This window comes from Rhipicephalus sanguineus, chromosome 3 (genome assembly GCF_013339695.2).
Source record: "Rhipicephalus sanguineus isolate Rsan-2018 chromosome 3, BIME_Rsan_1.4, whole genome shotgun sequence".
Taxonomy (NCBI): Eukaryota; Metazoa; Arthropoda; class Arachnida; order Ixodida; family Ixodidae; genus Rhipicephalus; species Rhipicephalus sanguineus.
Window position 1 is genome coordinate 4,669,124 of NC_051178.1, and position 12,451 is coordinate 4,681,574.

Sequence of the window (12,451 nt, forward strand, 5' to 3'; positions counted from 1 at the left end):
GCTTTGTACTTAGCGTTGCAAGGAACGCGCATAAGCCAGAAGAGCTTTGACGGAAACTGAGAGCGTTCCGCGTTTGTTCGTTTTCCAGACGCGGTCTCGCACGCGTCCATGCAGGAAAACAGCTTTCAACGAAACTGCGCACAATTGTCTTCTTATAGCCTTATGAGAGCAAACATCACCTCGGTCCAATGCGCTCGTGGAGTTCATTCCATCGCTGCAGACACACATACACAGGCGTCTGTTTGTTTACGTTATGGCCGACAGTGCCGACGGCCAGACTCCACCGAGGTGGAGAGTAAAAACATTTTGCGACAGCCTTCCGTACACCTGTGCTCGTTAAAATCACAGATGCCTTTAAAAAAGAAACTATAATTGCGTGTTTGCACGAATGCGTGCCGAATTTGGAATAATAAATGACATATTTTAAGTAGTCTCTGGTGTAGAGACTATACATTCGGTTCGACTTCGACAGCGAATGTGTTTTTCGAACTCATTTGATTGCTTAAGTCATTCGCCTCTAATGACATTAAATATCACTGTGTAGCAGCCGCATAATGAAATTAGGTGCGAATGTCATTCCATTCGAATGACATTAAAACGTCCAGTGTGACAGGGGTCTCACTCACTCACTCACTCACTCACTCACTCACTCACTCACTCACTCACTCACTCACTCACTCACTCACTCACTCACTCACTCACTCACTCACTCACTCACTCACTCACTCACTCACTCACTCACTCACTCACTCACTCACTCACTCACTCAACACGTGAGCGCGCGAGCGGCCCATTTACTTCAGCTTTGCGGCGTTCGCTAAAATAAGAGAAACACAGAAATCCGACATTCGTATGATATGAAGTGCATGGTAAAATATCCGCACCAAATGGTTTTCCCTTTTGAGTCTTCTTAAGCAACTTAAAGACGGATCGTTCGCATTTGACGTTAAGTGTCAGCATTAAAGGACGAATGCATCTTACGCTTGTCGGTCAGCTGGGCCCACGAAGAGCTTTGGGTCTGCTCTTCAGCGCCATCGTTTCGGAGGGCGGCAGCAGAAGTGCTCTCCTCTTCGTCACCGTCTTCTGCCAGGGCTGCCTGGAGCTCCTGGCGGCGCATGTCTTCCAGCGTCGACTGAAGGTGGTCCAGGGACTGGCGCACGCTCTCCAAGTCGTACGCAGCGTCAAGTCGCGACGCGACCCCGGCGTTGATAGCACGCAGCTCGGCTTCGTCGCTGGCGCCATCTCGGACAAGCGCCACGGCTTCACCAATCATGGTGTCCTCGATGGTGCGCAGTTTATCTTCGACCGCCTGCGAAAGAACAGCATTGTCACTCGAATGACAAATTAGGGCCGCCTATTTGAACACAGCGCTACTATCCTGCCCAGCCACATAAGTGAGATTTGTGAGTGGAAGCACTGCAACAAACAAAAGACCACGCTCCCCGTCTCACTGTTGAACCAACGTGTCCAAGTTGCTGCCCTTCTGACAAGCATTCATATCTAAAGATACCTCATGTGCTTATTATTTAAAAGTAGACATTCTGAAAGAGATCTCTTTGGATGGGTGAAAGAATTCTAGTTGCTGAGCCAGTGTTTATACTTGACTTGAGGCAGAACTCATATATTTCCAACCTAAGGCATTGCAGTGGCTTTTCTTTCTTCGGAAGCACCAGCGATTAGCGCCACCTGATATAAAAATCCTTGCGTATAAAAGTTTTGTCGGGTTATTATTGGAGTAGGCAAATGCTATTTTGTCCACATACACCAAGAAACTAATTAAGAAAGTGGAAGGCGACCAAAGGAAAGCACTTTTACAATAAGTACAAGCTAACAGACCCGCCCACCGAACTACTCAAGGAAGCAGGGATCCTAACACCAGAAAACCGAGCAGTTCTAAGTTTTGGTACCAACTTCTGCATAACCAACTTAACACTGATGTCTCCAGATGTAAAACACAGCCATCACGACATTAACACACGCAAACATTCAAGGAATGGCCATTCAGTTCTGACTGTTTTAAAAATTGATTCCTTCCATTAGCGATAAGAGAGCACAATAGTAGCAGTGATACCGCCAGTAGCAACTGCTCCCTGGATATATTCACTTGTTCCCATGGAAAATATCTTACTGGCATTACAGGTTTAGCTCTCGCATAGTAAATTGTAGATAACTGCGGTTTGATCGATTCTTTTTCTTAGTTTTCTCATTTATCGAGAGCTATTGCTGTTCATAGTTATCCTATAGTTTGGATATGTATTGATTATTGTGCTCAATCTACGCTTGTTTTTGACACTCGAACTTTGATACTTGAAATACGAGCGTCTAACAGCACAAGGACACTCCAAGATAGAAACAAGCTCCTACTACGACCTGAAATTTGTTTGGGAAGCAATAACACACACACACACACACACACACACACACACACACACACACACACACACACACACACACACACGCACACACACACAACGCACGCACACACACACACACGCACGCACGCACACACACACACACACACATATATATATATATATATATATATATATATATATATATATATATATATATATATATATATATATATATATATATATATATATATATATATATATATATTGTGAAGAATAAACAGAGAGACAAGAGACAACGCACGTTCGTGGGCCGGCTGTTCTTATTCTGACCCTCGTTCTTCTCTTCTTCGCGCATCCTGCTCTCGCGCCAGAGCCCCGGTGTCGTTCTTCGTCATTACACTCGGCCACGACTGCGAGCGGCCGCAGCTGCCGACAGTGTCTCTGGTGGGCGGCACTGGCTGCATCTAGGTGGCCGATCTCGGCCACGCAGTGACGTGGTTTGATGAGGTGTGAAACGTAGTTCAGGCGGGCGGCATTGACTGTGTCGTGGTGGTCGGTGTTGTATACGCCGTGACTTGTCCTGCCGAGCTGCCGAGCATTCCGGAGGGCGACATTGGCTGTGTCGGGGTGGTCGTTGAAGGCCTTGGTCACGCTGTGACTTAACAGGCTGAGCGGCAGGAAATGACGCTAGTGGATGACCCTTGTTACGCGACCTTGGGAGAAGGTGCAGCGCTGCCGAGTCATCAGTGTCCATAACTTTAGCGTCGCACAGAGGTGACAGATGTGTATGCAAGGAAACGTCTTGCGCTGGCGTCGCGGGAGCGTAACACTTAGATAGCAGAGGCATGTCTTCAATGTCTGCAGCTGTGTTGGTCTCCCTGGCCTCCATGGGCCTCCCGGCCTCCGGGGGGTCTCCCCGGTTCCCACTCGGCGCAGGGTGACCATCTGCTGTCAAGGGCTCGTTCGGCTTGTGCACTGCACGCGTGTCAGGCATTAGAGGAGCCGGAGTCTCCACGTTTCCAAGTGATGATGAGCTTGGGGTCCCCGTCATCGGCTTCGGTGGCCCGCAGATGGTCTTGGTCTGGAGCAAGGTATGTCGTAAGGTGTGTCCAGGCGCGGAGTCTGAGGTCTGGACTGCGATGCCCGCCTTGCGGATTGCGTCAGTGTCTGTGGTGGTGCGTTCCGCAAAGCTTTCTGTGAATAAGGTACAGGACACAGCTGTACCATCGCGGCAGTTCTCTTCAGGAACTCGGTACATGAGAGTGAGCACGTCGGTGCAGGGCGCACCTGCACCGTCGGGATGATGCCCTTCAGGATCTCGGTCATTGAGGGAGGGCAGGGTGGTAAAGGCTTGAGCTGCACTGTCTAGGCTGTGGGCCTGACAGCTCCCATCCGGGGACGACAGTGGATCTTGAGCTAGGTGGTCGCAGGCATGAGATAGCGGGCGAAAAAGACTCAAAAGCTTGGCTGACCATTCCGGCCAAGATCCTTTCCGGACGCCTTCGTAGGCATGCCATGCCTTGGCGGCATCGCGAAGGTGATCGATGGCCACCCACCATTTCTGCTGGTCTGTCCAGGCTTCGCGTGCTCCCACAGCGTTGATGGTAGCCACCCAATTTCCGACGTGGTCCTGAAAGCCGCGGAACTCCGGTATTTCGCAGGCAGCCGGCGATGGTAACATGCCAGGTCAAAATCCAGAGTGAGCCGACGCTAAGCAGGCCAGTTGGTAAGAGAGCTGCGTGAGAGCATACCGCAGCTCTCTGCGGCTCTCGGGTGAGCTCTCCATGGTCTTGCGAGGCGGCGGCGGCCAACGCGGCATTGAGCGAGTGCAGTGCTGGCAAGGCGGTAGGACACAGCACGGAGATTGACGCTGCCATGGCGTTCACCGTGACTCGGAGTCGCGCGATGGTGGCGGTAAGCTCGGCGGCGCTCTCGGGCGATCCGCGCGTGGAGCCAGTGGTGACGTCTGAAGAGTAGGACACCATCAGCGTACTCACAGAGGAGGGACCCTTGTCCGAGGGAGCTTGCACAGCACCCCTAAGCGGCTCAGGTGCCGATGGAGTACTCAGTAAGCCGTTGTCGCTGCGGGAAGCGTGGACGGCATTCCCGGGGTCCTTGCCGTTGGAAGCGTCAACCGCGTTCCGAGGTAACCGGTACCCGTGCGATGGCTTGTCGTGAACTGGCACTGCGGCGTCAATGAAGGAGGCTTGAGCCGCCGAGGAGGCCTGGACGCCGTCCACGGACGGTGCCTGAAGCGCCGACGGATTGGCAGGTGGTGGCGAGGAGGCATGTACGCCGTCCCTGGGCGAGAGGAGCCCGTGCGCATTGTTGCCGCGAAGTAGCGCGTCACCGGACAAGTAGTTCCCCGGAACCACAATGGAGGCCTGGACGCCGTCCGCTGGTGGTGGGATAGATGCTTGCCGCGGTGGTCTACTTGCGGGTTCCGTCAGCGAGGAAGCGTGACGGCGTTCCTCGGGAAGACGCGTTGCCTCAAGCTAACAGCTGGGGTTCGCCGAAGCCTTTCCACGACTGCGCCATTGTGAAGAATAAACAGAGAGACAAGAGACAACGCACGTTCGTGGGCCGGCTGTTCTTATTCTGAGCCTCGTTCTTCTCTTCTTCGCGCATCCTGCTCTCGCGCCAGAGCCCCGGTGTCGTTCTTCGTCATTACAATATATATATATATATATATATATATATATATATATATATATATATATATATATATATATATATATATATACATATTGTAATGACGAAGAACGGCACTGTGGTTTGGGCGCTCGGACGCGCTGAATCGGGTAGTGCAAGGAAGAGAAGGACGAAGCTTGGAAGAATAGAACCTTCTAGCAGACGCCATAGAATCAATAACTTCATGGACAGAATTTAGACATTTAAAATTTCCATGGAAAATCCAGTGGTGTCAAACTAGACAATTAGCAGTAGTATTAACTAGATTACGATGCCGAGTGCCCCCGTTGAATCTATATGCACACAGGGCTGGTCTGGCGATATCGCCCCTCTGTCACTTTTGTTCAGAAATCGAATCGATAGAGCATTATTTTTTATCGTGTCGCCGCTATATATTACAAAGAAAAAGACTTCTTGAAACTCATTGTGCTAAGCTGGGGATAATTTTAACAATAGACGCTATTCTCACTTTCGGTGCTTCGGATTTGGGCGTCAGCCACAGGAATGTTTTTGATGCTGTAATTGCTTTCCTTCAGGAAACAAAACGAATATGTTTTTAAGTTCTTGAATGCAAACCTGTTCCGATAATAGCAATGAATCAATAAGAAACAAAATCAATAAAAAAGAACACGTTCGGTACTACAGTAATTTCATTATTCTAATTTCTAGTTAGGATGAGAAGTCTGGGCTGAATGTAGAAATAATTATTGCACTAGTTCTTTTTATGTTTGCTTGTCTTTTGTGTTAACTTACTAGTTTTAAATCTTCATATCTACAATTCTTGGCCAATCCCCCAGAGTGGGTGTGAGCCATGTGTGGAGGAACATCATCATCATCATCATCAGAACAGCCGGTCCGCAGCAAGGGTGCTGTCTCTGTCTCTTCTTCCTTACAATGGCGCAGTCTACGACCATCGAACCGTAAGCGTACCCGCTCCTTCGTCCATGGCATCCGCCAAAGTACGGCCGCAGTAAGCGCGGGTTGAGGACGGCGTCCAGGCCTGCTCGGCACCTGCTCACCTGCCGCCAGTGCCACCACCGTTCTGGGACGGCGTCTAGGCCTCCTTGACGGCTCCGCACCGTTTCACCGACGCCGTGCTACCTTTTCACGAGCAGGGACACCGTCCACGCGTCCTTGACGATGCATTAATCAGCTGTGAGGACCGGGACCGCCGCCTACACCGTGGACACCGCTCATGGCTCGTCGGGCGCCTCAACCGACAACGGCGCGGAAGTCTTACGCGTCCTCACGGAACTCTGTCGTGAAACACCACCGCGTGATGTCGTTGAACTCCGGGTTCTTGCCTGCCGCTTCACCATCGTCGGCCGTTCGGGCAGTGCCGATGTTCCGGGGCTTCCAGGACGACGTCTTCGGGTGGGCTGAGACTATCAACTCGCTCGGCACCCACGACGCCTGGTCGGACCATCAGAAATGTCTGATTGCCGTCGACCGCCTTCGTGAATCCGCCAAGGCATGGCATGCCTACGAAGGCGTCCGGCAGCGATCCTGGTCGGAGTGGTGTGCGAAGTTGACGAGTCTCTTTCGCCCACTTTTTTTGATGTCTGCGACCCCCTGCCTACCGACCCACTGTCTACCGCGGATGGGAGCTGTGAGGCGCAGAATCCCGACGGTGCAGCTCGGGCCCCCAACCCCCTGCCCTCTGACGGTGACCGAGATCGTGAAGGGCACGGCGCAGCTGTGTCCGCTAGATGCTCCACGGACAGCTTCGCGGAGTGCCCTGCGGCAGTAGTCGACACTAGCGGAGAGGTTTACTTCTCCCTACAGATGTCCGACTTCGTGTCGGTACCCACCACAGGACCATCCTTGACAAAGACTAAGACCGTCTGCGAGCCACAGCAGCCGACGAGCCGGCCTCCAAACTGTCCAGCGCTAGAGTGCCAGGAAGCATCGGGCGACGTCAGCCGTGTGTCGACGTCAGCTCCATCGCAACCGGCCAGTGACGAAACACTAACCACAACTCCCGGTTGGGCACACAGTCAGGAGCAACATCATTGCCGACCATCACCGCAGTTATTGGCCGAGTGTGCGGACCCTCGCCCCCATCCAAGCACCGATTCCCTAAAGCAAGCTGAGGTGCTTATCCCAGATGGGTTCATTGACGCCAAAGACTTGCCAGTTCAGGACATGTCTCAAGCTAATGACACGGCTTCTGACCAGTACGGCTCAAATGTTTGCGACCCTTTGGCATGGACAGTCACCTCGAGCACCTTGGGGAACATGACGGCAATACTACCACAAGAGCATGAGCTGCATCAAGAATCAGCTCGGAAACTCGCTCACACTTCGTCCCACATGGGTAGGAGAGCACAACGACCCAGCTCGACCCACCGCGAACAGCGCGACCAACTCCACACGATCCGACATTCAAGAGTTGCGAATACGCATTGTCTTGCCCGGTTCATAGATATGCGGCGCGACCAGCGTCAATTGGACGTGTGGCAATCCGGAAACAGTCGGGTCCGCCCACCAGAGACGTCGCCGACAAGTTTTCAGAAGACGTCGCACTATGGACAAGACCGACCACAGTGACAGAGCCAATCCCGCCCGCCAGAGAACACACTGGCAGATCCCCAAACGAAGCCGGAGCGTGGCCGGGACCAACCACCAAATGCAGCCAGTGCCGCCCACCGGAGACACAGTCGGCAGCCGCGGCCGCTCGCAGTCATGGCCGAGTGTAATGACGGAGAACGGCACCGTGGTTTGGGCGCTCGCACGCGCTGCATCGTGTAGTGCAAGGAAGAGAAGGACGAAGCTTGGAAGAACAGAACAGCCGGCCCGCGGCAAGGGTGCTGTCTCTGTCGCTTCTTCCTTATTATATACATATATATATATATATATATATATATATATATATATATATATATATATATATATATATATATGCCGATGATCACGTGTGCGCTCGTGTCACGCGGCAGCTGCTGGCACTTGCGGCCGAGGCTTGGACTGGTAAAGATGTGTCAATTTGGGTCTCGGCTTCATCTCTAAAGGGTTCAGGGCTGGCTGCAGCCGCAAAACACATCTAGCGCCCAACGGGAAGGACCCCGCCCCGACATGTTCTGCCCGATCAACGTACGCCGGATCCCACCAGCTCCTGACTTCGCCTTCTGCACGGCGATGTCGCCTTCGAGGAGCTATGGGCGCTGATGCGGGCGTTCCTGGACATGGTCGCCAACGGGGTCTACGACCTGGTCCTCCTACATCAGCCGGTCGAGACCCTCATGGGCCTCTGCCTTTCCGGGAGAATGACCCCCGACGAGCAGCGGCATGCCATCATCGCCCTCGAGCACCTCGGTGCTTACCTCGGTGTCCCGCTGCCCGCGCAGACCATGGAGACTTTGGCGCGCTCGTGTGGCGAGGCGGCACTTAAGGCCGACAACGAAAGCGCCGACGACGCGTGCGCTGACGAGGTCGGCGTCGAAGCTCCTCCGAGCTTGGGCGGTGGGCCGGCACCGCCGGACGACAAGCGCCGCGCCGGCGACGCATCGTCCGCCAACGACAGTGCAGAGCCCGGCACGGTGAGGCGAACACGGCGTTGGACGACGCGCTTTCTGGGGACACGGCCGGTGACTGCGACGACCTTGAAACAGAGGTCATAAAGTCCCGTGATGACGATGCGGCAGCCGTGAAGAAATGGAAGAAGAAAAGCAATGAATGCGATAGCAAGGAACTAATGCTATACGAAGTGAGGCTCGCCAATGGATACTCTCAGTTTGAACAGCGCTTCTGTTGCAAGGCGGCCGCCTTGCAACAGGCGGCCGAAGCAGCGAAGGAAACTAGCGTGCTTCAAGTGTCGAGCTGTGACACTTGATAGTTCGCGCTCATCTTCTGTTTGTTCGTTTAGCGGCGTCCCTGAGCTCGAGTGACATTCGTACGCGCCGTAACATGAGCGCGGACATCACGGTGAAAACGTGAAACATTCCTCTACCCCTCGCCACGAGAAAACTGCGCGAGCAGACAGCGGAAGGGCAAGCTTCTCCCATGCGCAAATATAAGAAGAAGCGAGCGAGCTCGCCGACGACTTTTAAATGCGCCCGTCGGGCTCCTAGCGCCACCTCGCTGGTATTGAAGAAACGCTTATTATCGCCTGCTGTCTCTGAGTCCGTCCAGCGCTAAATGGTGTGTATATAACGCTCGCCGTTAGCTATGTGGATGATCTGCGTTTCGTGGCGTAGTGGATAGCGCCGCTCGCTGCGGAGCAAGAGGTCCCTGGTTCGATTCCGCGCTTCGGAAGCATTTTTCTGAGTTATTTTTCTGTGGGGACTTTATAGATATATACATACTTATACATATACGGTGCATGACGGCGGCGACGGCGACGGCAAAATCCAGCCGAGACTGTCCATATAATTGCTATCGCAATAAAAAGGAAAAAGAAAAAGAAAGGCCACGGCGAACGGAGCGGTCATATGGAGGCGGCAGAGAACGTAAGCGACGAGAAATACGCGAAGTTGACGAGATGACCGTTCGCGACGCAGATGGTGACGGCCAGGACGGTGAACAAGAGATCGGCGAGTCTCAGCGCTACGAATAGGAGGTTGGGGAGTCACCGCCCGGTGACGCAAAGTCGAAGTGTCCCGGGATGATCAGGCTGTGGTCGTGAAAGCAGCCAAGACGAATAAGCGAACGAAACAGCAGCAGAACCAACACAGGGACGAACGGCCAGGTGGGACAAACGCGTCGGGTGAGGAGAGGGAGCAGAGGAAGCGAACGGTCACCGGCTAGAACGAAGACGATAAGGACGACGCCAACGCTCGCGAGGCAAACCGTTAAAGTGACAACACCGCCAACGATAACGACAGGGACACTGAGAACGACAATTACAATGACACCGACAAGAAGGACGCACATAGCGGCGACAAAGCGTCGCCGCTATCTGAGGACAAGACGGACGGGACGAACGAGCTCAAGAAACGGAGGTCGCCAGCATTTAACGACTACCACCTGGAGGAGTGGGCGCCACCTCGACGTGACTGGTCCTGGCGGCTACAATGGAAAAACACGACAAAACGAGCGACACAGCAAAACATCTACGACAACGGCATCAGCACCAAGCAACAACGTCAGCGCCCGGAGGTCTACCGTGACTACTCTGCGCACGCTAGCTCGGTGGGTGGTGGTGCTGCACCGGGCTCTCGCGGTCCTGCTCTCGCGGATGAACGTGGTCGTCAACATGAGCGAGTCCAGTGAGCCTCAGTCTTCGTGCGGCTGCGGAGTTGGTACCCATGCACATGTCAGCAGTTACGACATCCGACGACCCATGAGGTCCTACAAGGAGTTGTGGACGGACAGTGCTGGCAGGTCGTCCTGTGTGCCACGCGCAGTCCGCCGTGGCCAAGGATAGCCAGGACACTTGCGCGGGCTACCGTTGTGAAGTTCGCGTATTTTTCGCTCACTGCTTTCCGAGGGGAGGGGGCAGTATGTGGGCGCTCGGCGGCTGTGAGCGCGTAGAAGACGACGACGATCGCGTGTGCGCTCGTGTCACGCGGCAGCTGTGTTGCGGCCGAGGCTTGAACCAGTAAAGATCTGTCTCTTTGGGTGTCGGCCTCATCTCTAAAGGGTTCAGGGCTGGCAGCAGCAAAAAACCACACACGATTATATATATATATATATAAATATATATATATATATATATATATATATATATATATATATATATATATATATATATATATACGGTAGAAAAACTGGTCGACAAACGTGCGAAACACAGGTTTTACTAACGTTTCGGCAGGAGGGCCTGCCTTCGTCAGAGTGAATGGTTACAGATGCCACGCAGGGCACATTTATAAGCCGCTTCTTTGCGTATGACACGGCTAAGTCGTTATCAGTCGTTTTAGTTTAAGAAACAAGATTATACATCACCAAAGGCACGTGGCCGTAGAGTACATACAACTGAACACGCGTATCATTATACAGTAGTGAATTGGCACGTATTAGATACCTTAGAACTTGTGTGCAATGAACTAGGTCTACCAGATAAACTGCGCACGCAGTCGCTCACTTGGCCATAAATGCAGCGGGATAATCGCAGTCGAAAGACATTCAGCAGGCCTTTAAAAAAAAGTTAGAGAGCTAAAAAGAAAATAAAAAAGCACGCAAAGCGAAATGGATGCGAGTAAAATCATGAAGCGATAAAGACCACGGACATTATGTACGTAATAACTGACAATAGGTCAAGATCATGCAAAAAATAGACACCAGCCAGTAACACAAAACGGCGATTTACTAAGGCAACATGGAAGTAAGCGTACCCGGGCTCTCGTTCATGCCGTCAGAAAGTGTTTTGAATTTATGAATTAGGAATGACTCTTTCACTTCACGTTCATGGTGGGATTTAAAACTCGATTCCAGTATTGTAGCCATAATGTTACTGAAAGAATGACCTGCCTCAGTAACATTCTTTCAGTAACATTATGGCTACAATACTGGAATCGAGTTTTAAATCCCACCATGAACGTGAAGTGAAAGAGTCATTCCTAATTCATAAATTCAAAACACTTTCTGACGGCATGAACGAGAGCCCGGGTACGCTTACTTCCATGTTGCCTTAGTAAATCGCCGTTTTGTGTTACTGGCTGGTGTCTATTTTTTGCATGATCTTGACCTATTGTCAGTTATTACGTACATAATGTCCGTGGTCTTTATCGCTTCACGATTTTACTCGCATCCATTTCGCTTTGCGTGCTTTTTTATTTTCTTTTTAGCTCTCTAACTTTTTTTTAAAGGCCTGCTGAATGTCTTTCGACTGCGATTATCCCGCTGCATTTATGGCCAAGTGAGCGACTGCGTGCGCAGTTTATCTGGTAGACCTAGTTCATTGCACACAAGTTCTAAGGTATCTAATACGTGCCAATTCACTACTGTATAATGATACGCGTGTTCAGTTGTATGTACTCTACGGCCACGTGCCTTTGGTGATGTATAATCTTGTTTCTTAAACTAAAACGACTGATAACGACTTAGCCGTGTCATACGCAAAGAAGCGGCTTATAAATGTGCCCTGCGTGGCATCTTTAACCATTCACTCTGACGAAGGCAGGCCCTCCTGCCGAAACGTTAGTAAAACCTGTGTTTCGCACGTTTGTCGACCTGTTTTTCTACCGCATTTTCCACCGGATCCATTGAATTTCACCCCACCATATATATATATATATATATATATATATATATATATATATATATATATATATATATATATATATGTATATACGCGGTAGAAAAACAGGTGTCCCTCTGACGAAGGCAGGCCCTCCTGCCGAAACGTTAGTAAAACCTGTGTTTCGCACGTTTGTCGACCTGTTTTTCTACCGCATTTTCCACCGGATCCATTGAATTTCACCCCACCATATATATGTATATATATATATATATATATATATATA

The 12,451-nt window shown here is 51.5% G+C and overlaps 1 protein-coding gene across 1 annotated transcript in view; it reads right to left on the bottom strand.

Moving 5' to 3' along the window:
- Nucleotides 1-12,451, bottom strand: part of LOC119386420 (uncharacterized) — a 254,618-nt gene that overhangs the window by 37,604 nt on the left and 204,563 nt on the right. The window contains exon 6 of the mRNA XM_037653728.1: nt 982-1,309. Within this exon, the coding sequence (XP_037509656.1) occupies nt 982-1,309 (328 nt within the window). The remainder of the gene's footprint in view (nt 1-981; nt 1,310-12,451) is intronic.